At 42.6% G+C, this 24,850-nt stretch overlaps 1 protein-coding gene across 6 annotated transcripts in view; it reads right to left on the reverse strand.

Moving 5' to 3' along the window:
• Positions 1-366: 366 nt before the first annotated feature.
• DOCK4 (dedicator of cytokinesis 4) overlaps positions 367-24,850 on the reverse strand; it is a 386,414-nt gene continuing 361,930 nt past the window's right edge. For all 6 annotated transcript variants that reach the window (XM_061640010.1, XM_061640007.1, XM_061640006.1 and 3 more), the window contains 4 exons: positions 22,891-22,963; positions 22,038-22,151; positions 12,833-12,894; positions 367-3,689 (listed from right to left, as the gene is read on the reverse strand). In XM_061640010.1, the coding sequence (XP_061495994.1) occupies positions 3,264-3,689; positions 12,833-12,894; positions 22,038-22,151; positions 22,891-22,963 (675 nt within the window). In that variant the 3' untranslated portion in view covers positions 367-3,263. The remainder of the gene's footprint in view (positions 3,690-12,832; positions 12,895-22,037; positions 22,152-22,890; positions 22,964-24,850) is intronic.

Here is a 24,850-nt window from a genome sequence, read left to right on the forward strand (position 1 = left end):
CAAGACACCCCCCTGCTGTAACAGACATGCTGGGGGGGTAGGGGGGTAGGGGTGCATTGTATTGTTCTATTGGCAAAACGTTATGATGAAACAGAAAATATGATCTAACCACAACCTGCTAGAACAAATATGCTTTGTTCTATTATACAATTATAATTTGGTGGGCAATTAAATGATATTCTTCAAAGGCCTCTGGCCAATCTGTGAAAGCTGTTATGAAATTGAGGCCTGGGTGGGGGGCAACAAACTAAGAAGATGATTCTATCTCTGTTTCTTTTTAAACCAGAAATAAAGTTAGGTCGAAGACAGAAGTCTGAAACTTTAATTCCATGGCAAACTGGTTCACAATGCAGCACTGAGCAGAAAACAAATTGTACAAGAAAGATCAATCCATTTTATTGTGTATTTAAGGTTCTTCAGCAACCAGTATAACCATCTGTAAACAGGAACTACATTAAAGGTTTTCGCTGCCAAGCAGACGTCAGTAATACGTGCACATGAGTAAAAATTTTGTTTACTGCCAAATATATTTTAAAAACAGACTTGAGGAGCAAATAACACTGATTCAGATTATGCTGAAACACCACGCAACACACTGATTCAGCTCTATGTATAAGATAGGAAGGGATTGAAGTGGACCTGTTATTCAGTTTGTGACATTTCATTTAAATTACAATACCTTTTAAAAAACAGCATAAATATGTAGCTAACCGCTTTAAAATTCTGGTTATGCAGACATGAAAATGTTATGATGAAAAGCAAGAGCTAGTTCAAGAAATCTCAGGGCTTCAAAATCAGCAAGATACAAAGCTAAAATTCATATGCTCCTTTTCCAGTTATAAACACTTTTGCTAAACATAGATATTTCAACATATATTAATATATTTTTCTGACATTCAAAGTTGTAGAGTCAATATGGCAGAATATTGTTAAAAGCACCTATGTACAAATATTCCCCCCCGTGCCCCACCCTTACATAAAGTATTTGGCATAATTATAACAATCTTACTGCATACACAACTGTCTGGTTTTTTCACATAGTTGTGTTCCTTATTAAAATTAACCAGTTATGTACAAAAATACTTGAACATTTATTATAGAAAATCTCTACAGCTACCATTAACAGCATATACCTGCTGAAGGTTTCATTGACAGAATATAAAAAGTTGTCACAATGTTCCAGTTAAGCTATGAACAAAGCAAACTGTTAAATCAACACAAGCTTCCCAACAAAACAGGGAGATAACTTTTAATGGTATGACTGAAAGATACAGATCATACTTAGGTTGTCAAACAAATGTTACAAACAGTACGTAAATGGAATGGGAGAAGAGATAGAAAAATTGTCTATACAAGGTGTTTTAGTTTGTGTGGTCCTAGAACCAATGTGATTTTAAACAAATCTGCAGGAGCTTTGTAGTGAAATGCCACCTAAAACATCATCCAGCAGGAGTAAGGGCACTTCAACACAGACTGTTCTGCAGGGATATGGGCTGCAACCAGGAATGCCTGTTATTTGCAGGGAAGTGTTTCTTTTTTTGTGTATTGAGGGGTCCATTTTCTTTTTTCAGACCACAATTCCTCATAAGGCTTTCTCACATTTCGGGAGTGGAATGCATAGCAGCAGAATGGCGGAATGCTGCTTTTGGAAGGAAGCCTCAAAAGCCCAAAATACGCATATAGAACTCATGGCCCAGCTCTTTTGTTTTGGGAGACTGGAATGTGCTGTGTTTGTTGGGGTCCAGACCTGTGCAGTGTCTCCATCATACACTACTCCGTGCCTACCAGACCAGATGCCAAAAGGCAATCTGACAATTTGCACTTGGGTAGAGATACTGTAATGATTTTAAATGGCACACATTTTCAATTATTTGCTGCATCGTCCTTTTTATAAAATACAAATGAAGTAGCAGCACAGAAGAGTCTCTGCTCTGCTTTTGTGCATTTTATATCCCTACTCAACCAATGTACCATGTCACATATTTTGTTTTCTACCAAAGGCAAATGGTTGCATGAGAAGCTGCCCTGTCTAGAACCAACATGAGTTGTGAAGTCTGAACAGGTGGTGGTCAGGAACTGAGCATGGGAGATCTGTGGGAAAAGGGACCTGCCTTTTCCCAGATGCTTCCTATGCTTTCTGTTGTGCGGTACAGTACACAATCTGAAACCTAAAAAGCTGCCAAAAGGGCAAGATGGTTGATTAGGAAACAAAAACAAGTCACTAATAAAGACTGAATCCCAATGTATACGTTTGCTGTTTGACCCAGACTCTGCAGTTGATGCCCTTTGTGATTATTTCTCATGAACACTTATTTGCACCCAGTTATTCCCATTCTTTGTATTTACTAATTTTCCACTGACAATGGCCATTTCAGGTCACTATTAATAGGACACAGTCATTTCAGATACTAAAACACCTCAAAAGATTGGTTTCCTCTTCCGAAAACAAGTAATTTTTAAAGTCAATATTCATCATCAAGCGCAAATTCTACAACCTGCTGTCCTTGGGAATTATCATTATTATTAACAGCAGCAGCAGCAGCTATATGGAAGGAAATTGCACCTCAAAAAAAATTGTGTGAAAATGCTGCAAGTCATGCAGACAAATCACTGCCAAAGGAATTAATAAAAGCCATTTTCTTTTTAAAATATTAAAATGTATATACATACATTTTATAAAATATGGAAATATGCCAACAGAAAGTAGGTAAACCAAAATGAGTGGTTTCACAAACTCAGCTACAATATCCTTGTGATTTTGTAATGCAATAATAATCACTTGGATTATGATTACTTGTATCCATGTATTTGCATTAACAGGCTCAAAAGTGATAAGGGAACAGTCTTCAAAACGTTCACAAAATGTAAAAATTAATCTTATTATAGCAACATGCCTTGGTTTTGTATATTTAGTTTAAATCATATTATCCTGCATGCTCTAAGTAGTACAATGTCAGACTAAAGGAGATTGTACAAGGGAAGTATAGTTTTGCTTAAACAAAGTTTGAAAAATTGAGCTTCAGATTCAGATTGGTATGCATCCCCATTCACTGTACCTAATATTAATGAAATTATTTCAGTCTTGTTTCCTGTAATATCTAGCATTTTAGGTTAGTACTTTCATCTGCCAAAAATGTGCAACATAATATTAAGTAATTAAAAAATAAAATCACTGGAAAGAATATTTGTGAAAAATATTAAAGTGCCTATGTTAGATGTGTTTTCCAATTAAGTCATTATAAAAAATGACTCTCTGTAAAAAGTTACAACTGAGACACTTTTCGTGGAAGAGGCCTGGGCCGAGGGGCCTGTTCAGTTCTTTTGCTACTATTTTCCAGATTGTTTGGTCGAACCAACAGGGGTTTGGGTGGCAGTGCTGGTGGATCTGTAGGAATGGGGATGGAAAGACTATGAGGTAGTGGGACAGGACGCCTCAGTGTCCGTTCATAAACACTGTAAGGTGGTGGAGTCTTACTTTCTTTTCTCACTGGCTCTTCAGAAATGTTGCAGTTAGAAATAGGTACTGGATGCTCATTGACTTGAGTTTCAAAGCCAGACATTTCAGAAGTGCTACATCGACTGAGCGAGGAGATGCCACTGCTGTAACTTCCTGACAACACCGGGGAGTTGGAAATGAGCCCTGAGGAATGGTAGTCCACAGGAGATGGCGTAAACGATTGCACTGAACCCTGGGTAAAAGAGAAGACATTAGTTCAACAATAAAGGAGAGAGTGGGTGCTAGTGATGGAAGATATTTCTTTGAGAAAACATGCCAAATTCTGATTTCACATGATATGCAGCAGTTAAATTCTATAGCTACCAAAAATGCAGAAAAGTTTTAAAAAATTTGCACCTTCAAAACTAGAAACTGAATGGCACTACTGTTTACAACTATGCACTCATTCACTAGCAATGCTATTAAAAATATCTAGAATTACTCAAAGCAGAGTACATTCTATTGTGTAAGTGGTAACCCTGTGCTCTCTAATGCCAGAAATGAGTGCTTACATGATAAATCTCTATAATTCTAAATCTGTGCTTCCCAAAATGAAACCTTTTCAGTAGGACTCATTGGAGTCTGAAACCGTTTTTAGAGATTTTCAGTATCAAAATTACTCTTCAGTTACTATGCTATTGTTAAACCATTGACAGCCAATGTGGTGCAGCAGTTAGACCATCACACATGGACTGGGAAGACCCAGATTCAGATTCCCACTCAGCCATGAAGTCCATGGAATGGCCTTGAGTCACCATTTCTTGGCTTCCCCTATTTTCACTGCAGTATTGTGAGGATAAAATGAGGGGAGAACTGTATTATAAACAAACACAAAAACACATCGTTTCTACAAAAGATAAGCATGCCTAAATTTCATTGAAATTAATTGAACTAAAGTTCATGGTTAAAAAAAAGTGTACAGATTATTGTCAGGGAATGGCAGTAGCTCGGTAGAAGAGCATCTGCTTTGCATGCAGAAGGTCAAAGTTTCAATCCCTGGCATCTCCACATAGGGTTGGGAGAGAACCCTGTTTGAAACCGTGGAAACATCCATTACCAGTCAGTGCAGACAATAATGAGGTGGATGGACCAATGGTCTGTCTCAGTATAAGGCAGCTTCTTAAATGAAAATCTAATTAAAATGAGCCCATAACGGCCTGTGTGGAGTAACTGGATGATGAACTGGAATCTGGAACTGATACTGTATTATATTTGAAAGTATCCCAAGATCTTTTTGAACTTCGATAGCAGTGTGGTAATGCAGTCAGAAATCCACATATTAAGCACCACTGTGTACTGTTCAGCACATTTTAATAGGTACTATGCATTTGACTCCATTCCGCCAAGATCAGTATGCTCTGTCCCAGTGAAAGGTTCACACCAGGCTAACAACAGCATCATTGTCTCCATAGGTGTCAACAGGATACCAATGCTGTGTAAAAGACCTACCTAGGGGAACAAACCATAGTAAGGCTTAGGCCTTAAACAAGCTGTATTCTTGCTAACCGTATTTTCTTCTAGGTAGTAAGTTCTAACTAAAGGGTTAATACTGGTTTCCCACTTCAAAAAGTAACGTATCAGTGCTGTCATCAATTTCACTCTTCTGAGTGTGCTCCCACATGACTACAGATGGTATTTCCACATGAGGAATCCTGCTATTTTTCAAGCTTTTTTCCATGACATGGTAAACATCAGCTGACATCACACAGGACATTTTCACTAAAAGTGTTAACCTCATGAAACTTACAAAGTAAAAAAACCAAAAAGCCCTTGTTATCCGTGCTGCAGAGTGGTAAGCGGCAGTAACACAGCCGAAGCTCTGCTCACGGCCGGAATTCGATTCCAACGGAAGGAGGAAGTCGAATCTCCGGTAAAAGGGGTTGAGGTCCATGTGATGTTCCTATATTAATGTATATATGGTAAGTGTTGTTGTTTTAGAAGATACATGGTAAGTGGAGTGAAAGAGGGGGAGTGAATGGGCAGTAGAATGCGAGATGATTGGCTGAGTGTTTAAAATGGCTGAATGTATAAAAGGAAGAGTGAGAGTGGAATCTGGGGGGGAGAAGAGAAAGAGTGGATTGCTTGGTGGGGTTTGAGAGAGTTGTTTGCCAGGAGAGAGTGGAGAAGGAGGGAGGTGGAGTTCAGATTAGTATTGAGTAAAACCATAAGCTTATGTGCCTTAAGAAGAAATCTTGTTAATCTTGTTAGCTTTGTTATCTGTAATAAATACTTAATTTGGTTTACCAAAGGCCTGATCCTTGGCTGGGGTTTCACAGACCAGAAGGGAGGGTAAGGTAATGACCAAGGCTGAAGGGGAACTGTAACAAATGGTGGCAGCGGTGAAGAGAATAACAATACCAGTATTCAGAGTCTCTGGGAATACTAGTATTGGGATGTTACTGGTGGTTGCCTAGCAGGGGGATCTGTTGAGATCTGTGCTAGAGCGGGGAGAGAAACTATAAGAGAGTGCGGTCCGGACTGGTGGAGTCCCTGGTGGTGCCTAGAGACAGGCAGTAACCACGAGCAGGTAGGAACCTGACAGGGAGAGCCAGGGAAGGACGCATCACATGTGGTGTCAGTAGTGGTGGGATACGAACAACAGAGAATCCAGATACAGTGGTGTGGCAAACAGAAATAACAAAACAAGATTTCTTGTGAGAGTGACTGGCAAAGAGCGTGTGGCAAAGAGTGAGTGAACTCAAACACCATGGCTGAATACATAAAAATGAAAAGAGAGGAGCTGGTGGAGAAGTGCATAACATTCAATTTACCTCACGAGGGTAAAGGGGTAGATGAATTGAGGGTAGCACTTATAGGATTTGCTACTGCACAGCAAAAACAACCTGTCAGAGAAGAGACCCCAGAAGGATATTTAAGCAATCCCGCTTATATAGAGTACTTGAGAGAGAAGTTAAGATGGGAGGCTGAGGAAAAAGACAAGCAGAGGGAGTTGGAAGCTGAGAGATTGAGGAGGGAGGCTGATGAGAAAGAAAAGCAGCGGGTCTTTGAGGCTGAGGAAAAAGATAAACAGCGAGAGTTAGAAGCTGAGAGTTTGAGGATGGAAGGTGCAGAGAAGGAAAAACAGAGGGAGTTGGAATTTGAGAGAATGAGAGTGGATGCGGAATTACAGGCAGAAAAGTTAAAATTTGGAAGAGAGAAGTTTCATTCTGATGAAACAAGAAAGGACAGAGATGGAGCAAAAATAAAAATTACTCCAAAGGACTTTGCTGTCTATGAGCCTGGTCAAGATCCTCAAATTTACCTCAGCACCTTTGAAAAAGCAGCTCAGTTGTGGGGGCTACCTGAAGATAAATACATGCAGTATTTATCAAACCTGATTAAAGGGGAATTGGCTGAGGTATACCAATATTTCCCCTCAGACAGGCCCGTCACCTATGCTGAATTCAAAGAAGCAGTGTTTAAAAGATTCAGACTGGGGCCTGATTATTTTAGAAAGCTTTTCAGAAACTGCCAGATACAGACAGGGAGGTCTTTTGTGGAACTGGGAGCAAAGTTGATGGATATATTTGGAAAGTGGATGAGTAGTGCCAAAGCTCAGTCAGTGGAAGAGGTGAAAAGCCTCATGATACTGGATCAATTATACCATCAGTTACCACCAGAAATAAGGCTCCTGGTCAAAGACCGTTCCCCTACATCTGTGCAGGAGGCCGCAGACATGGCGGATCACTTCGCCTCCAATAGAACTGGCTGGGTGGGGAAAACATCAAGAGATTTTAAACCCAGACCATATAGTGCTGGCAGAAGGGATGTGGTACCACAGTGAGTGAGTCCTCCATTAAAACCTGAAGGGCACAGGACACCCCAGAGTGGATCTGTGTACCCTAAAAGTGAGGAGAAATTATGCTACAAATGTGGTAGACCGGGGCACCTACGTTTTCAATGTGAGGTTGCCAAACCCAGTAGTAATCCTGCTCAGACAAGGGCAGTGAAAACAGAGCCCAAGGCTTTAGAAACAGCGAAAAAGGTTCAGTTTTGCCAGATAAACTGGACAGAAGTAACAGACCTTGATTCAAGTCTGAGAGAGGAAGTGAGTGTACAAGGGGCAAATTATTGGGCATTGCTTGACACTGGTGCCGCTCAGACGTTACTGAGGCCAGATTTAATAAAATCTGAAGAAATATTACCTCAGGAAACAGTGACTATCCAAGGAGTGAGGGGTCAACCAGAGAGTTTGCCTGTAGCCCTAGTGGATATGACTTGGAGAGACCGAGAGGGCCGATATAAAGTAGGCATTAATGCCCAGCAACAAGAACCAGTAATACTGGGAAGGGATGTAATGGGCGCCCAAGGAAAGATCTATGTAGTGACCAGACAGCAAATTGGCAGAGAAAAAGAAGCCATATTAAGGGGGGCTGAAACAAACAGGGTGGAATCTGTTAACCAGCCTCAGGTCACCATAGCAACCACTAGCAGGCCTGCTGAAGAAGACAAACTGTATCAAGTGGTCTCTGGGGAAGAAGCAGAGCAATTCAGGGAAGAGCTGCATAAAGTTATCAGTTTGAAGCAGATAAAGGAACAAGCCCTGACCCAACAGATTCCTTTCACTGACAAACTGAGGAATCAAGTTGTGTGTGAGAATGGGATTTTATATAGACTATGGTTGCCTGCTGAAAGAAAGGATGAATGTGAACCAGTGAAGCAATTGATAGCACCTAGCAAATACAGAACCAGATTGCTAGAGGTAGCCCACGATGTCCCATGTGCAGGACATCTGGGAATAAAAAAGACCAAGAGGAGATTGGCTGCACATTATTATTGGCCAAATATCTCCAAGGATGTAAAACAACATTGTCTATCTTGTGAAATATGCCAAAAGGTGGGAAAGAGTGGAGTAAAGACCAAGGCACCCTTAAAGCCCCTTCCTATAATTGGACAACCCTTTTATAGAGTGGGAATAGATTTGGTGGGCCCTTTTTCCAAACCCACAAGGCATGGCAAGAAATATCTAGTGGTGGTGGTGGATTTTGCCACCAGGTACCCAGACGCAGAAGCACTGAGATCTGTAGAAGCCCCTGTAGTGGCAGAGGCTTTATTAAAAATCTTTATGAGGCTGGGTTTCCCTCATGAAGTGCTGACAGATCAAGGCAGTGTATTCATGGGAGAAGTGATGCAATGTATGTGGAAATGTTGTGGTCTAAAACATCTAAAGACCACTACTTACCATTCCGCCACTAATGGGCTAACTGAGAGATTCAATGGAGTTTTGAAGGGCATGATCAGAAGCTATGTTCAAGATCACCCACAAGACTGGGATGAACGTTTGGGATGCTTCTTATTTGCATACAGAGAAGTCCCTCAGGAGTCAACAGGCTTCTCACCCTTTGAACTAATGTTTACTAGAAAAGTGAGGGGACCTTTGGAACTGCTAAAAAATTCATGGGAAGGAACTCTGGGAGAGTACAAAACATCTGTAGTAGATTTTGTATTGGAATTCCGCAATAAATTAACATCAATGATGGAAGTAGTGAAAGAGAATTTGAGTCATGCACAGGAGAAGCAAAGTTACTGGTATGACAGAACAGCCAGAGAACAGGTGTATAATGTGGGAGATATGGTTATGGCGTTCATACCCAGGAAACATGACAAATTACAGGCTAACTGGGAAGGACCATATACCATCAGAGAAAGGCTTGACACAGTGACGTATGTAATTACCACAGACAAATTAAACAAAAGCAAAGTGGTTCATGTAAATATGTTGAAGCCTTACCATACCAGGGATGCAAAGGTGTTGCAAGTTACCTTATTCCCTGAGGGAAGTGGGCCTGAACTTTCAGATTTGGTACAGGAAAGCAAAGACAAAGGAGGGGTAGATCAAGTGGAATGGTCAGAGGAGGTGAAGGAGGAAGTAAAAGAAGAGATTCTGAGAGTTTTGAAAACCTATAGGAATCTCTTTAGCAACAAACCTGGCCGAACCAGTATAGTTATACATTCCATTGATACTGGAGATCATGCCCCAATCAGATCTGTTCCGTACCGTGAGAATGGGAAAGTTTTGAATGAGATCAAAAAGGAGGTGGAAGAGATGCTGGAATTAGGAGTGATCAGGGAATCCATCACTCCCTGGGCCTCAAGTATTGTCCTGGTTCCGAAAAAAGATGGAACGACAAGGTTTTGCATTGATTATCGGTTAATCAATAAAATTACTGTCCCAGATGCGTATCCTATGCCTAGGGTAGACGCAATGTTAGAGTTATTGGGGGCAGCAACCATTATCTCTACACTAGATCTCTGTAAAGGATTTTGGCAAATGGAACTAGACGAGCAATCCAGAGCCAAAACTGCCTTCAGTACACCAGATGGGTTATATGAGTTTGTGACCTTACCCATGGGACTAAGGAACTCACCAAGTTCATTTCAGAGGCTAATCAATACTGTGTTGCGAGGCATGTCAGATTTTGCAGTGGCCTATATCGATGACGTGGCCATTTTTAGCAAGTCGGTGCCTGAGCATGTCCAACACCTGACAACAGTATTAGAGGCCTTAAGAAAAGCAGGCCTCACAATAAAAGCTAAGAAATGCCAGTTTGGACTAAAGGAAGTAATCTATTTAGGACATAAGGTGGGGAGTGGGAAAATCACCCCCTTATGGAGCAAGGTGGAGGCAATACAAGCGTGGCCGATCCCCTTAACCAAAAAACAAGTAAGGGCATTTCTGGGTGTGGCTTGATTTTATAGCAAGTTTGTGAGAAATTTTGGGGAAATAGCAACCCCCTTGCATGAATTAACAAAGAAGAAGTGTTCTGAGCGTGTGGTATGGACGGATGAATGTCAGAAGGCTTTTGATCTACTGAAGCAGGCCTTGTGCCAAGGACCCATATTAATAGCACCAGACTATGAGAAACCATTCATCGTGGCTACAGATGTGTCGGACCTCGCGCTGGGAGTCGTCTTGCTACAGGAGAGAGAAGGCACCAGACATCCAGTGGCGTACCTGAGTCGCAAGCTGACGCCGAGGGAGAAAAACTATTCGTCGGTCCAGAAGGAGTGCCTAGCGGTCGTGTGGGGACTGAACAAGTTGCGCCCATACGTGTGGGGACGAAGATTCACAGTGACTACGGATCATCGGGCCTTGTTATGGTTGCAGACTATGAAAAACCATAACACTATGCTGCAGAGGTGGTCCTGGGCCCTACAGGACTATCAAGTAGACTTCCAGTTCATAAAAGGCAAGGACAATGTACTGGCCGATGGACTTTCCAGGCAAGTGGCTGGGACTGCAGTGATGTGACCAGATGGAGGAACAAAGAAAGACATTTTCCCCATAGGGACTTTTATTTGTTAATGCGACGTATAAATCCTGGAACAGGAATAATACTCTGCTGTTGTTTACGGGGGGGGGGGGGAATGTGATGTTCCTATATTAATGTATATATGGTAAGTGTTGTTGTTTTAGAAGATACATGGTAAGTGGAGTGAAAGAGGGGGAGTGAATGGGCAGTAGAATGCGAGATGATTGGCTGAGTGTTTAAAATGGCTGAATGTATAAAAGGAAGAGTGAGAGTGGAATCTGGGGGGGAGAAGAGAAAGAGTGGATTGCTTGGTGGGGTTTGAGAGAGTTGTTTGCCAGGAGAGAGTGGAGAAGGAGGGAGGTGGAGTTTGGATTAGTATTGAGTAAAACCATATGCTTATGTGCCTTAAGAAGAAATCTTATTAATCTTGTTAGCTTTGTTATCTGTAATAAATACTTAATTTGGTTTACCAAAGGCCTGATCCTTGGCTGGGGTTTCACAGACCAGAAGGGAGGGTAAGGTAATGACCAAGGCTGAAGGGGAACTGTAACAAATGGTGGCAGCGGTGAAGAGAATAACAATACCAGTATTCAGAGTCTCTGGGAATACTAGTATTGGGATGTTACTGGTGGTTGCCTAGCAGGGGGATCTGTTGAGATCTGTGCTAGAGCGGGGAGAGAAACTATAAGAGAGTGCGGTCCGGACTGGTGGAGTCCCTGGTGGTGCCTAGAGACAGGCAGTAACCACGAGCAGGTAGGAACCTGACAGGGAGAGCCAGGGAAGGACGCATCACAGTCCACTCAGCCTTCCATCCATCCGTGGTCGGTAAAATGAGTACCCGGCATATGCTGGGGGGTAAAGAAAGGCCGGGAAAGGAACTGGCAATCCCACCCCATATATACAGTCTGCCTAGTAAACGTCACAAGACGTCACCCTAAGAGTCGGAAACGACTTGCACTATAAGTGCGGAGACACCTTTACCTTTTTATCACTATGTCACATCAAAAGGAAATGTATGAATGGCCCCTAACAGAGAGAGAAAGAGAGAGCATTTGTAGATAGCCCAGTTGTTCAGGGCTTTGTACACTGACACATGAACCTTGAACATGGCCTGATACCAGATGGGAAGCCCATGAAGGCCTTTTAACACCGATGGTGCCATGTGTACTGTCATGTGACAGTAGTCTGTTCTTAGTCTTGCTGCAGCATTCTACAGTAGTTGAAGCTTTAGGACTAGACCCATGGGCAGCCCCACAAAAAGTTTGTTCATTATAATGGACTGTACACTTTCATGCCAAGTTAAACTCTTGTCTGAATGGCTTGAGATACCCATGTGTAGCCAGCATTATTTTATACAATTCAAAGTAGCAGGCGCCAAACTCAATTGGTTGTATACTTTTTTTAAAAGAAAATGTTGTTCAGGACTTGGAGTTACTACAGCTACAACCTGCCTCTTTCCCCCCACCCCAAACAACCTATAGAGTGTGGGCACTGATCATAATCCAGAGAACCATGCCACTATGTCTACCACCCAGTGGACTTTTGGACTTAAGTTTTCCTGAACAGCAGCCCTCCATTTCACATGACAAATTGCTTTTGTAATTCAGGAAAAAAAGATAAAATACAAGAGTAGTGGTTGCTGAAAATTTGTTATGTTACCCGTCCTTCACCAGTACACCCAGGGCAAGTCATAACAATATAAAATATATTATTAAAAACAGTCTAAAACGAATTACACTCTGGTTTATGGCCTGAATGCATAGGAACTACTGACACAGTCTTTTTATTCAAAGCAATACATAGGATATGTCTTTTATTTATGTATTGCGCCATAGCCTAACCGTTCTAGGCAATGAACTTTAATAAACACAAAAGCAGGAAAGCACTAGTTTCAATGACTAAGCTTTTTTATAATATTGACATACCCATTGCCTTCATCATCTAGTGTACATGTTGCCTTCAAAACATTAGATTCTGAAGGCAACATGCATGCCAGATATATGTCAATGTTATAAATGGAAAAGAAGACCATCATAATACAAAAGAAAAAAGATAAACAGTTCAGATTCTATTTAGTCAGTACCTTCATTGGAGATCTTCCAGCAGGAGAAGGGGAAACTGGGGTTATGTGTCGAGCTGGTGATGCTATGAAAAAAAATGACAAGAATTTAACAGATTTGAGAATTGATTTGTACTGAGAATAATGATGAAGCTTAAAACGAACATTCTAGCAAAGCTTACATACACAAACACTGAGATAAAAGCTTGGTGAATTATGGCTGTGTTTGTGTTGGGTTTTTTACTCCTCCATTTTCCTCCTCTTGTGCCATTTTGTGGTAAATTTTTGTTTTTTAAGCAGATTTTAACTTACTGACAGAAGAATACAGCATGCCTTTATTTACGCATAAGGGTTGCTTGATAATAACATTATGATGACAATATCTTTCCAGTCTACCTTCACCTCTTGTTTCCTTTTTTTAAAAAAACACACAAACACAGGTGGGCAAAACAGCCTCTCTAGAGATAGCCCAAGACATTTTGGTCCACAAAACCAGCAGCGAGAAGAGCCCAAAGGGAAAAAGGCAGTGGTGAAAGTAGGTAGATGTCACATACATACTATTCACCCCTTTTAATAAAGGTAGCATATCTTTTTAATTTTGCTTGGGAAAAAGGCCAGCCAGAGCAAGTTAAGCCTTTTCTTAGCCAATGACAATCATTAACAGTTACTAGTTTGCAATTATCAACAGGCAGAAAAACATAAAAGCCCGTTGAAGCTGCTCAATTATTTGTGGATATTTTTGAAATGCAAATAAGAACTAGTTTTCCTCCCACTTTCTTCTTCTCTTGGGGTTCCTACGGCCTGAAACAGACATTATACTGTGATAGTCTGTCTTGTAGTGCTGAAACTGGTAACCATTCTGAAACTAAAGGAGGGAGGGGTTGAAATAATATCCCCCTGTTCAGAAAACAAATGAGCCATTGCAAACAGAACCCAATTCTTTCTAAAACTGAACCTTGCAAAGGAGTGGGGAAGAGGAGACAGGCGTGGCTAGCAGCAGAAGTGGAAGCCTCAATTAATTGATGTGGAACATCCATTAATGTCAAGGAAGATGCGGAATGTCGTTTTTCAATGCATCTTGGCTGAATAGATTCAACTAGGAACCACAGGGAATTTCTCTTCCTGTGCTCCCCATTGCCAATAGATGCTCCTGCGCATTGTCTTAAATGTAGACAACAACAATGCACATCCAAGCCTTAAAGATGAAGCTTCTGATGCTGTCAGCCCTCTCAACTGCTTGTTTTCCCCACAAGGGGAAAGGGGAAAACTGGCAGATAGCTCCCTCAGGCTTGTTTCGTGACTCCAAAGAGAATTCACATTTAAAAGGGGAGGGGGAATTTGAGCTGTGTCTAAGTTCTCTAAGAAAGCTCAGAGTAGCTTGCCCATTATTAGAAAAGCTTGTGATACAATGGTTAACATACAGAGGCACCACACACATACAGAGGCACCACTCATCTTTACATGCACGTAGAAGGCTGTTACATGGTAAGACCAAATGTTCCTTCTCTCATGCATGTAAAGCTGATCTCTGGTGGGACATACCCAAGCTGACCCATGTAAGGTGGGAATCAAAGGCCAAATTGTCTGTCACTGTGGAAGAACATGTTGTAACGCTCTTCCTCCGAATGCCTCCTCAGTCAAGGCATACAAATCAATCTTGTAATGTTTAATGAATGTATTCAGATTAGCCCATGTGGCAACTCTGCATACTCAGAGGAGTGCTATGTGCAAATGCGGCTGTGGTTGCAGTGCAAATGTGGCTGTGGTTGTAGAGGCTCTAGTGGAGTGAGCCACAATCTGTGCTGGCTGCTTTAAGAATCGATGCAAACCTATTGTTTGTCCGCAGAAGGTGACAGCATTGCAGATAAAGCCAAAGCCTGTCGTTGGAGTGTATTAGGCCGCAACCCCATAGATAAGCTGTGACGGTCCTTCCCTGGCTCTCCCTGTCAGGTTCCTACCTGCTCGTGGTTACTGCCTGTCACTAGGCACCACCAGGGACTCCACCAGTCCGGACTGTCCTTTTTTATGGTTTCTCTCCCCGCTCTAGCACGGATCTCAACAGATCCCCCTGCTAGGCAGCACCACCAGTCACGTCCTATAACCAGTATTCCCAGAGACTCTGCCTGAGTCTCTCTATCAGGTTACCTCTGTGACTGCGTGCTTAAGCTGTCCCAATCCCTTTGTATCAATGCTGATAATTCTGGTTTGCTCTGAATACTTGTGGTGTTATATTTCCCTTCACCGCTGCCACCAATTGTTACAGTTTCCCTTCAGCCTTGGTCATTACCTTAACCTCCCTTCTGGTCTGTGAAACCCCAGCCAAGGATCAGGCCTTCGGTAAACCAAATATAGTTTTTATTAAATATAACAAAGATAACAAGATTTCTTTATAAAGGCACTTAAGCATATGGTTTCATCTATTCCTGAGGTACTGGTCTTAGTATTAATCCGAACTCCACCCTCTCCTCACATCCACCAACTCTCCACACAATCTCCTCTCAAAACCCACCAAAACAACCCTCTCAAGTCCACCAACGTCGACACTCCACCTCACATCCACCCAGATTTACCTGACATCCTTCCATTTATACTGTCAGCCATTTTAAACATTCAGCCAATCATCCAGCATTCTACTGCCCATTCACTCCCCCCTCCTCTTTCATTCCACTTACCATGTATCTCCTATACAAACAGCACTTACCATATATACACTAATAGAGGAACATCACATAAGCCATCTTGTAAAAATGCCAAAACCTCTTTGGATGGATGTTCCTTTTTTAGCACCATGCCGAGAAAACTCTCCAGGTACCCTCATACAGTCAGATTGTAGATGGGTATCTAGATGCCATAATGATATCAACAACTGCCACAGACAGACCTGACTTGATCAATTGTCTCCGTTCAATATCCAGGCATGAAGGTTCAGCCACTCTGGATCCGGATGATATAGGCAGCCCTGAGACAAGTCCTTCTTGCATGGAAGACACCAAGGTGGAGACTGTGTTAGAGTGCAGATGTCTGAGAACCATGGTCTGCGAGGCCAGTATGGCACTACCAACAGAACTCTTGCTCCCTCTTCTTGGACACTTTGAAGCACTCAGGGTAGAAGCAGGAATAGCGGGAAGGAGTAAAACAGGTCTGGCAGCCATCGGAAGATAAGCGTGTCTGTTGCCTCTACTGTGGGCTCCACGTACCTGGAGAAGAATCTGTCTACTTGACGATTGTGGTGAGTTGCGAACATATCTACAGAGATGTTTCCGAAGTGGGATACCAATCTTCTGAATACTTTTGGACATAGTCTCCATTCTCTATTGAGCACCCACTCGTGATTCAGCCAATCTGCTTGTATGTTCTCCACACCCCGTACACGTTCTGCCACGAGGGACTCTAGATTATCCTTGGCCCAGTTGAAGAAGAGTGACGCCTCCTCCCGGAGAGCTCTGGATCTCATGCTCCCTTGTGCTCCTTGATAGTTGCCTTGGCAGTCACGTTGTCAGTCCTCATCAGTACTGCCCTCAGTGTCATGATCATTATAAAGTGTTGCAATACCAATCGTATTGCACACAGCTCCAGAGGGTTAACTGAGAGGTTTCTTCTAGAGACCACCTCTTGTGTGATATGGCTCTCGAAAATTGCCCCCAACCACATAGGCTGGCATCTGTAGTTGTTATTGTTCAAGGAAGATCCTGAAATGAGACCTCCTGCCGAAGACTGGGTTCTTGTATCCACTGGAGTAGGGACCTGCAGACCTGTTGGCTCAGAAACACCCTCAGGTGGAGGCGGGAAGCAATACTGGACTGGGAAAAAAAAATAAAAGTGCCCACTGAAGTTTGCCTCCTATGCAGGGCTCTGACACCAAATTATTACAGGCTGTCCCATCTGCTTCCCAATGTCGAAGCCATAGGGAACATCTAGTGAAGACCCCTGCTGTAAGTGTTCTTGCTGCGAATTGCATGGTGTCCATAGACACATCCACCATAAAGGCTACAGCCCTTGGCACTTTGAGAAGAGATTTTCTAGTCTGAACTTGATCCTGATGAGGGATTTCTAATAGTTCCTCCAACCACAGTAATGTGGCTCAGGTGAATACCAACACAGTTGCTGCTACTCTGACTGAGAAGGCACTGGCTTCATGTTCATCTTCCGCTCCAGGAGATCTTTCAACTGGCCATCCACATCTTTTAGATTCAAAGATGAGTTCAGGAAGTCCCCAATGGAGGCATCCACTAAGGGAAGGTGAAGGTGATCCATCCACCTATGTTGTTCTAGAACATAATGCTTGTTAGCTATAGCCACATACTTATTTTGTAATGGAATGTTGAATTCAGAGTTGAGAATTTTAGGTAATGGTGCTCACTGCTCTAGATTTGGGCTGATGGTCTGGGCACACAGTGGCGACCCTAGAGGAAGAAGTAGGTTCAGAGTCATCCTTGTCCTTCAGGTCCAGAGACTCCATGGTCTTACAAAGCAGCGTAAGTGTGAGTCTTGAAACAGTTGGTTGGAGGCTACTTCTTCAGATTCAGAAGTGCCACTCCATTCTCCTTTGTCCAAGACCAGTAGATCTTGCTGTTGGTTATCCTGTGTGTCCTGCTTGGTCTCCCTAGGTTGGACATTGCATAGCCTTGTTGCCAGCCCCTGGTGAGTATCATGAGGGCCTGGGAGGGGGGTGTTAGGCAGTTGTGACCCCTCCTACTGTTGCATTAGACTGGGATGATTCCTGTCCATGCTAGTGCAGCCTCTGTGGGTTTAGTGGAAACTGCTGAGGAACTGCTAGTTGGAGAGTGGGCTGTTGAGGAGCTATTAGCTCTAGAAGGCAGATCCCTAGAGAAGTCTGCCCATAGCAACCCCCTTAGTTGGAGCATCTGTGCAGACATTGGAGGAAGGGGTGTGGGCTGATATGAATTGGAAGGAGTAGTTTCACCTCTTGTGGTCTCTGAATTCAATGTCTGAGGTCCAATGCCACTCGTCTGGACAGTGCCATGAGCCAGCTGACAGGTGCAATCCATGAAGCCCCTAAACTCCTCAGAGAAGGACTGAGAGGAAAACACTGCTTGAACGGAGTTGGTCTGTAAACACTCCTCTTCATCTCCAGAATTGTTCCTTGCATGTAAGGATCTGTGCAGTGCCTTCTGGGCGGCACCATCTGCACTGCAAGTAGCTAGTGCTGGGCTACCTCCATGCCCCCTCTTCTACAGTGCTCCCATACACTGGCGAGGGGAAAATTTAAAGGACCATGCAAGTGCAGTCCCCTATCCCACATGCCAGCTGTACTTAGCTGTGCTTCCATTGTTGCCCTGCCCGCATCTATGACTGTGTTGGGAAGTGATTGCTTTACTGAAATTCTGCTTTAAGAAGGCAAAACTGACCCCTGCTGTGCTGAGCGCTGCTGTGGCGAAATCACTTGGGTTTCTGATGTGAGTCAAATAACTAGTGACAAGACCTGCTTATGACATTTGGTAGGGTCCTCTGACTTAGCTTCAGCCTTCTCCATGAGTCCAGGAACTCAACCAGGGCTGGCAGAGGAGAGCACTTGCTTATTGGGACTTTCACGGACAGCGGGACAAAGGATTTTTTTCCCTCGGGGGGGTTAACAAGTGGAGGGGAGATAATATACCGGGGGGGGGGACATAAAAAACAACTGTTGGCAGAGCTGAAGTACTGAAGTATAATAATCAAAGCACAGCAATCCAAAAATGCCGGGCGGGAAAGAAGACAGAGTGGTGGTAAACAAAATGACGGACGGAGCTTTCCTACTTTCAGCGGTAGACTAAATGAGGGGAAAATAAGCAAAAGTCCAGACAAGGGCCAGGCAAGGAACAGCAACAGCTAAAAGAGGGATTCAGGGGGTATAAAGACAAGGATTAACTTAAAAAAAAAAAAAAAAACAAAGGTAAAGGCAAGAACAAAAGCTGACAGACAAACACAACAAGCACAAACAAGACTATACTAGAGGCCTGAACCAAGTAATCAGGAGCAGAAAGCACACAATACCACTCTGGTGAAGGCAGAAAGATTACTGAGCAATAGCACAGTGGTTCCCAGCCTTTATGAGTACAGGGGCCCTTTGTAAGCTCAAAAAATTTCATGTTTGAACAATGGTATAGCTTTATTGTTTTTGTTAATCAAAGTGATGGGGCATGCAAACCTCCAACCTCGCATTGTCAGATTTGGCGGTCCACATTGGGATAATTATCTGGAAAACAATTCAGGACAATAACCATTTAATATATGCTTACCTCCCTAGAGCATTATAGGTACAATAACTCCTATTGTCAACTGCACTATTTTCTCTCATTGTTGCATAAGTTATTCTTGTTTTGTATTCTGTTCTACCCAAAACCAATAGACATTATAGAAAAAAAAAATTCCTCCCCTCCCCCATGCTAATTGTAATTTTAGTCTCTGTTAATTGAAAAAATGGTGCGTGGCAAAATCACATCTCCAAATATCCCTTTCCATAAAAAGCTCCCTGCAGACAGAGAGGAGTTGCTTTCTTTTCTTGATGCAAAGGTCTAATCAAATTGGGATCCCCCTCCCCCCAGACAGTCTGAAAATGTACAGTCCTGTCTCCCAACACCAAAGGGTTACAGTGTTGGACTAAGATCCAAGTTCAAATCCCCACCCAGTCATGAAGCCCACTGGGTGACCTTGGGCCAGACACAATCTGTCAGCCTGACCAGCTCACAGGGTTGGTGTAAGGATAAAATGGAAAGGGGGGGGAAGGAACCATGTGACCACCTTACGCAAGGAAAGGTGGGATATAAACACAATAATAATTAAATAAACAAATACATTTCAGCTGTAGTATGTGATCCCCAGCCTCAGCCAACCTGAACTTCTTTAAAACAACAACAATAATAATAATAATGAAGCAGCAATGTGGTAGTGGTGGGGATGCTAGAATGTGAAAATGAAAGGGTGGATAGATTGTGGAGGGGGGGTTAGTGCGTTTAGGCCTCGTGATGATCGTCAGAACTGATTACTTGGGTTAGCGTGCACTTGGGGAATGAGAATGGAACAGAAGACAGATCAGCACACGCACACACAAACACACCTGCCCCTCCTGCAAGCATTTGCAGGCATGCAGGCATTTGGGTACGTGGAAGAGGGGGATGCCCTCAACTGCTGCATCTTGGAGAGAGAGATTGAGGGGGCAGAGGGTAGGTGGAAAAAAGGGGAGACACTGGCACACACACTTAGCCTCAGAGATGAGGGTGAGCAAGTCCTGAGCTTCCTCACTGCTCCTTGGCTCCGTCTGGGCCGAAGGTGAGATCTGGGCAGCCTTGCAAATAAGAATGATTTTTAAAGGAGGTGGCAGTGAAACAGGAGCCAAGAAAGGCAGGCACCCTGGCAGCCAGGATGGAAGGAGGAAAGTAGCCTTTCCTTGCAGCCTTGCTTCTTTTTGCTTCACGACAAGCCCTCTCCTCTCATTCTGAGTAAGGGCAGCAGCAGCAACAGTATTAGAGATGGGAGTCAGCGATAGCAATCCCCTCTTCTTCCTGGTAGCTCCACCCTCAGCCTCCTTTGGCATCTGCCACATGTTTTATAGGCAAGTGCCTGCCCTCTGCAAGCCTGAAAGATGCTCTGGCGCTTCAGCAAAAGTCCTCCCCTCTTGTTTGGAGCAAAGGGGAGGTGTTGTCTGCAGCAGCAGTGGGGAGCAGACAGCTTCCAGGGAGTGAAGACTTGTTAAAAAAATTTAATAAGTAATTCATTTATTTACTCCTCACGGCCTCCTCTGGATTACTTTGCGGCTCCCAGGTTGGGAACCACTGCAATAGTCAAGGGAAGATCAAAGGACTCCAAGAAAAATCAATCAGTGTTTTTCTGCCTTCAGCCACTAGGTGGAGATCATGGCCCCACTTATACGGCAGATTCTGTTCCGGACTGCCACCGTAAAGCGGAAATCGCCGTAAAGCAGAACCCATTGACAATAATGGGGTGCGTCATGCAAAAACGACGTCAAAATGGAGCGCAACAGAAAAAACCCACCGTAAAAGCGGAAAAAGCGCCTTAATGTGGGGACTTTCCCTAATTGAAAGCCACCACATTAGTGAATCGCTGTAAAGCGAAGCGCTGTAAAGCAGGGCCCTACTGTATAATGATTTGCCATGCCAGTCATGGTGGCAAGACTCAAAAGGCCATTAAAAAGGGCTGAAGTCTGTCTTAGAAATGTCATCAGACCCCTATGCATCAACTCCACAATGAAAGGATCTCCCCACCCTGCTCCATTATCACAGATCAGCAACCCACAGCTCTTGCTTGTCTTCTTGGTTGATTCAAAGGGACAGCGCAGGTAAAACCTTTCTGTCAAGGTCCCCTCTTCTTGTCTGCAGACATCCTCTAAGAAAGGAGGAAAATGCTTCTCCTAATTTCCTCTCTCCAAACACACTAAGGACTGTTGCTCTGGGCTCCATGAAAATATAATCTCTCCAGCCTTTGGAGGCACCAGGATCTCTCCACCAACAGAGGCCTTGCTAGGTTCTTAAAGCACTTGAGGCCCAGGACACAAATTCACTGCTAATTTACACATATAGATGCCCCTGGGATATTTAAAATGGTATCTGGCTACGATATTTTCAGGACTGTACAAACCAGCTACCCTATAATCTCTCTCTCTCTCTCTCTCTCTCTCTCTCTCTCTCTGTATGTGTGTGTGTGTGAGTGTGTGTGTGTGTGTGTGTGAGAGAGAGAGAGAAAGACAGACAGACAGACAGCTTAAAACTGGGAGGTAGGGGGAGGAGATATGGAGCCCACTGGAAAAATTCCAGGGGGCAGGACCTCTGGCATAACCCCTGTGTCCTGCTGCCTCTAACGGTTTCTCATGCTACCAGTTTGTCCCCTCCCTGCTCCTTCCAGGTCCCTGAAAAATATGTCCCCTTTGCCTCCTTTGCCTGTCTTGTCCTTCTTCCCTCCCAGAGCTATCTTTTGTTCCTATGGCTGTCTACTGGGCTGGGAACAACTGGCAACTGGCTACCATGAACTTCTCCATCACAGGACTCCTTGCTGTACTGCTCCTGGCAAAATCTCCTGGTACAGCAGGCTCAAACCACCCCTGACATGGGTTTCTGGTGGCAAGCCAAAGGCAAAACCTGAGCTGAATTCAATCTGTCATAGAACATTTACTTCAGTGGCAATGAGTGCTACAAAAGAAAGGTTGTGATGTATATTGCTGCCCTGGGCTCCTGCTGGGAGGAAGGGTGGGATATAAATAAATAAATGTACATACCAGTTTGTGTGGGGCGTGGTGGCACTGGAGGAGACATAAGCTTTCCACTCTCTGACATGTTTCTGGCTTCTTTCCCACTGTCCAAGCTCCAGCTGCTGGGAGTGCTGTTTACAGCTGGATAATAATGACAAAATGGACATTAATATTACAAGCTGTCAACTATAAACAATCCAAACATTTTAACTTATTTGAGATAACTATACATTCTGGATTCAAGCCCCTACAGTGGAATTATTTAACTAGTTTACAGGTTAAGGGTAATCCTTCTAAACAGATTTTAGCCTCTCTCCTATCTGAATCTATCAAGGAAGCCATTATTTCACATTTTATTTAGACTCACTATTGCATCTTATGCACACCGCTGTGGTATTTCACTGCAATATAGTACTAACTGGCATTTTGTACAAATAGGGTGATACATAAGTCATACTCAGAGCAGACCCATGGAAATCAATGAACTTCCCATCAATATCTAACAAATCCATTGATTCCAGTGGGTCTACTCTGAGTATGACTTAACTGGACACCACCCATGATTAAACTATACATTATACATAATTCTATTTAATATCTTGGTTTTTATTATTGTGTATTATTATTATTTCATTATTTATTGAATTTATTAGTCGCCCATCTAGCTGGCTGTCCAGCCACTCTGGGCGACGTACAACATAGGCATACAATACGTAGGCATTAAAAATCTAACCCACCCCAAAAGCCTGCCTGAAGAGCCAGGTCTTCAAGGCCCGGCGGAAGCTCATCATAGAAGGGGCATGCCTTACCTTTGTTTGTAAGATATCACACATATTTTATAAAGGTGGGATATAAACATCAAAATAAATGAAACGCTTACCTTTCTCAGGACCAGACAAATTAGGATCACTTCGAGGCAAAGCACCATCTCCAATGTGATTGAACAAAATTCTCTAAAAAAACAGAACAGTGCAGTTTTATGACAGCACTTTTATTTAAACTTTAGAAACTAATTCTCAACATGGCTGCAAAAGTAAAACTAAACTTGGAAATAAATGTTTAAAAGAACAGACTAGATGGCTTGGATTTTCTTTAATTATGGGTCCTAAGGGGATAGTTATAGAAGGCAAAAAACCCAGAGATAATTTAATTTATGTAGCATACACAGAAACATAGGTTAGCAATTTCTATACTGAAAAAAAGAATAAGGATTCATCTGAATCTGCTATGCATTGAACAGTGGAAAAAGAAAAGGGCAGTCCCTATGGCTTGCTTATTTTAATCAGATGGGAGTTATGTTTGAGATGGGGTAGCAAACACTCAACTTTAGCTGCAGAAACCCTGATCTTAAAAAATATAAAAATAAAAAATGAGGTATTAGCAGAAGAGCTTCCTTAATTTTTTGAACAAAACAACACTTTCTTATCCCTTCTTTAAAAAATTTATATCCAATATAATCTGGGCACACCCTGATTTACTCCTCTTCATACAATCACACTTGACTCAATGTAATGCAATGTTTTTTCTAAGCTCCCCATGATGCTGATATTTTCTTAAGGATGTATAGTAAAGTCAACTGGATGACTTTTACAATCTTCATAAATATTATAGCTTGATAGTAATGTAGATATAAATAGATAAATCAGGTTCATGAAGGCAACAAAACAGTGTGTGTTCTAGCATTTAAAGCAACATTTAGTCAATGTACATAGAAAAAAGAAGCCAAAGGCAGTTCCCACATCTCCTTCCAATGGCAATTACCAATTTTACACAAAGGAAGTGAGGCAAAGATGCAGAAGTGAAGTTTGAGTGAAGGTATGCAATTAAATACAAGCATACCCCGCTTTAACATATGCAGTGGGACCGGAGCGTGTATGTAAAGTGAAGCAATTATCTCTGCATGTACTGCACAGCAATCGCCACTAGATGGCAGCGGCGTCATGCCATTAAGTGTCCGTTATTGCGAAGCGCGTATGTTAAAGTGGGGTATGGTGGAGTATGGAGCATGTATGTTATAGCGAGGAGACTTTAAGTGAAGCGACTTTAAGTGGGATATGCCTGTAGAAGAATATAAATGGATTTAAACGCTTATGCAGAAATAACACTAGTAGATCCTGAAAGAGCTAGTGATAAAGTAGAAAGGACCAATAAGTTCATTGGTTGTGAATGCTAAACTACCACTCATTTCCAGTTTACATCACAGGAGTCTAAATACCAGTACAGCTAACATGTCAAAATCAAGGCTAGCAAATGCAACATTTGTAACAACATAAGATCTTTTCTGTGGGAAAATATATGGACCAGTCAAGGAACTAAAGTCAATGATAAAGTAGTGGAAGCAAACTCATAAGAAAAAACTGCTAGATATTCAAAGCAAACAATAAATTTATGAGAACAGGAAATCATGGAATACTTAAGAGGAAATAAAAGGAAAAAATAAAAGTGTGACAACCACAACAAAGTTGGAGCACACAGAAAAGATACTAAAGTCACTAAAAGCAGACATGCAGACGTTTCAGTTAGAAGAAGCATGATAGGTCATGACAACGCAGGCAACCATCTTCTCAGAACAGAAAACCTTCCTGACCAGTCAAATGTGTTGGCAACTTAGCCTAACAAGCCAACATGCAAATTTAAAAAATATAGACAAATCTGAGTGATAGTGGTAAAATACGGAAATTGGGTGACTAAAGCCCATGTTATACCACCACTATGTCCCACGTTCACTAAATTCATCCACTACAAAACATGATTTCTGCATAGTTTTGTGACATGGAAAAGTATAGCAAAAGGCAAGCACGGAAAAGGATCACACAGATGGGCAGATTCCTGTTCAGCCA

Source organism: Rhineura floridana, chromosome 8 (genome assembly GCF_030035675.1).
Source record: "Rhineura floridana isolate rRhiFlo1 chromosome 8, rRhiFlo1.hap2, whole genome shotgun sequence".
Taxonomy (NCBI): Eukaryota; Metazoa; Chordata; class Lepidosauria; order Squamata; family Rhineuridae; genus Rhineura; species Rhineura floridana.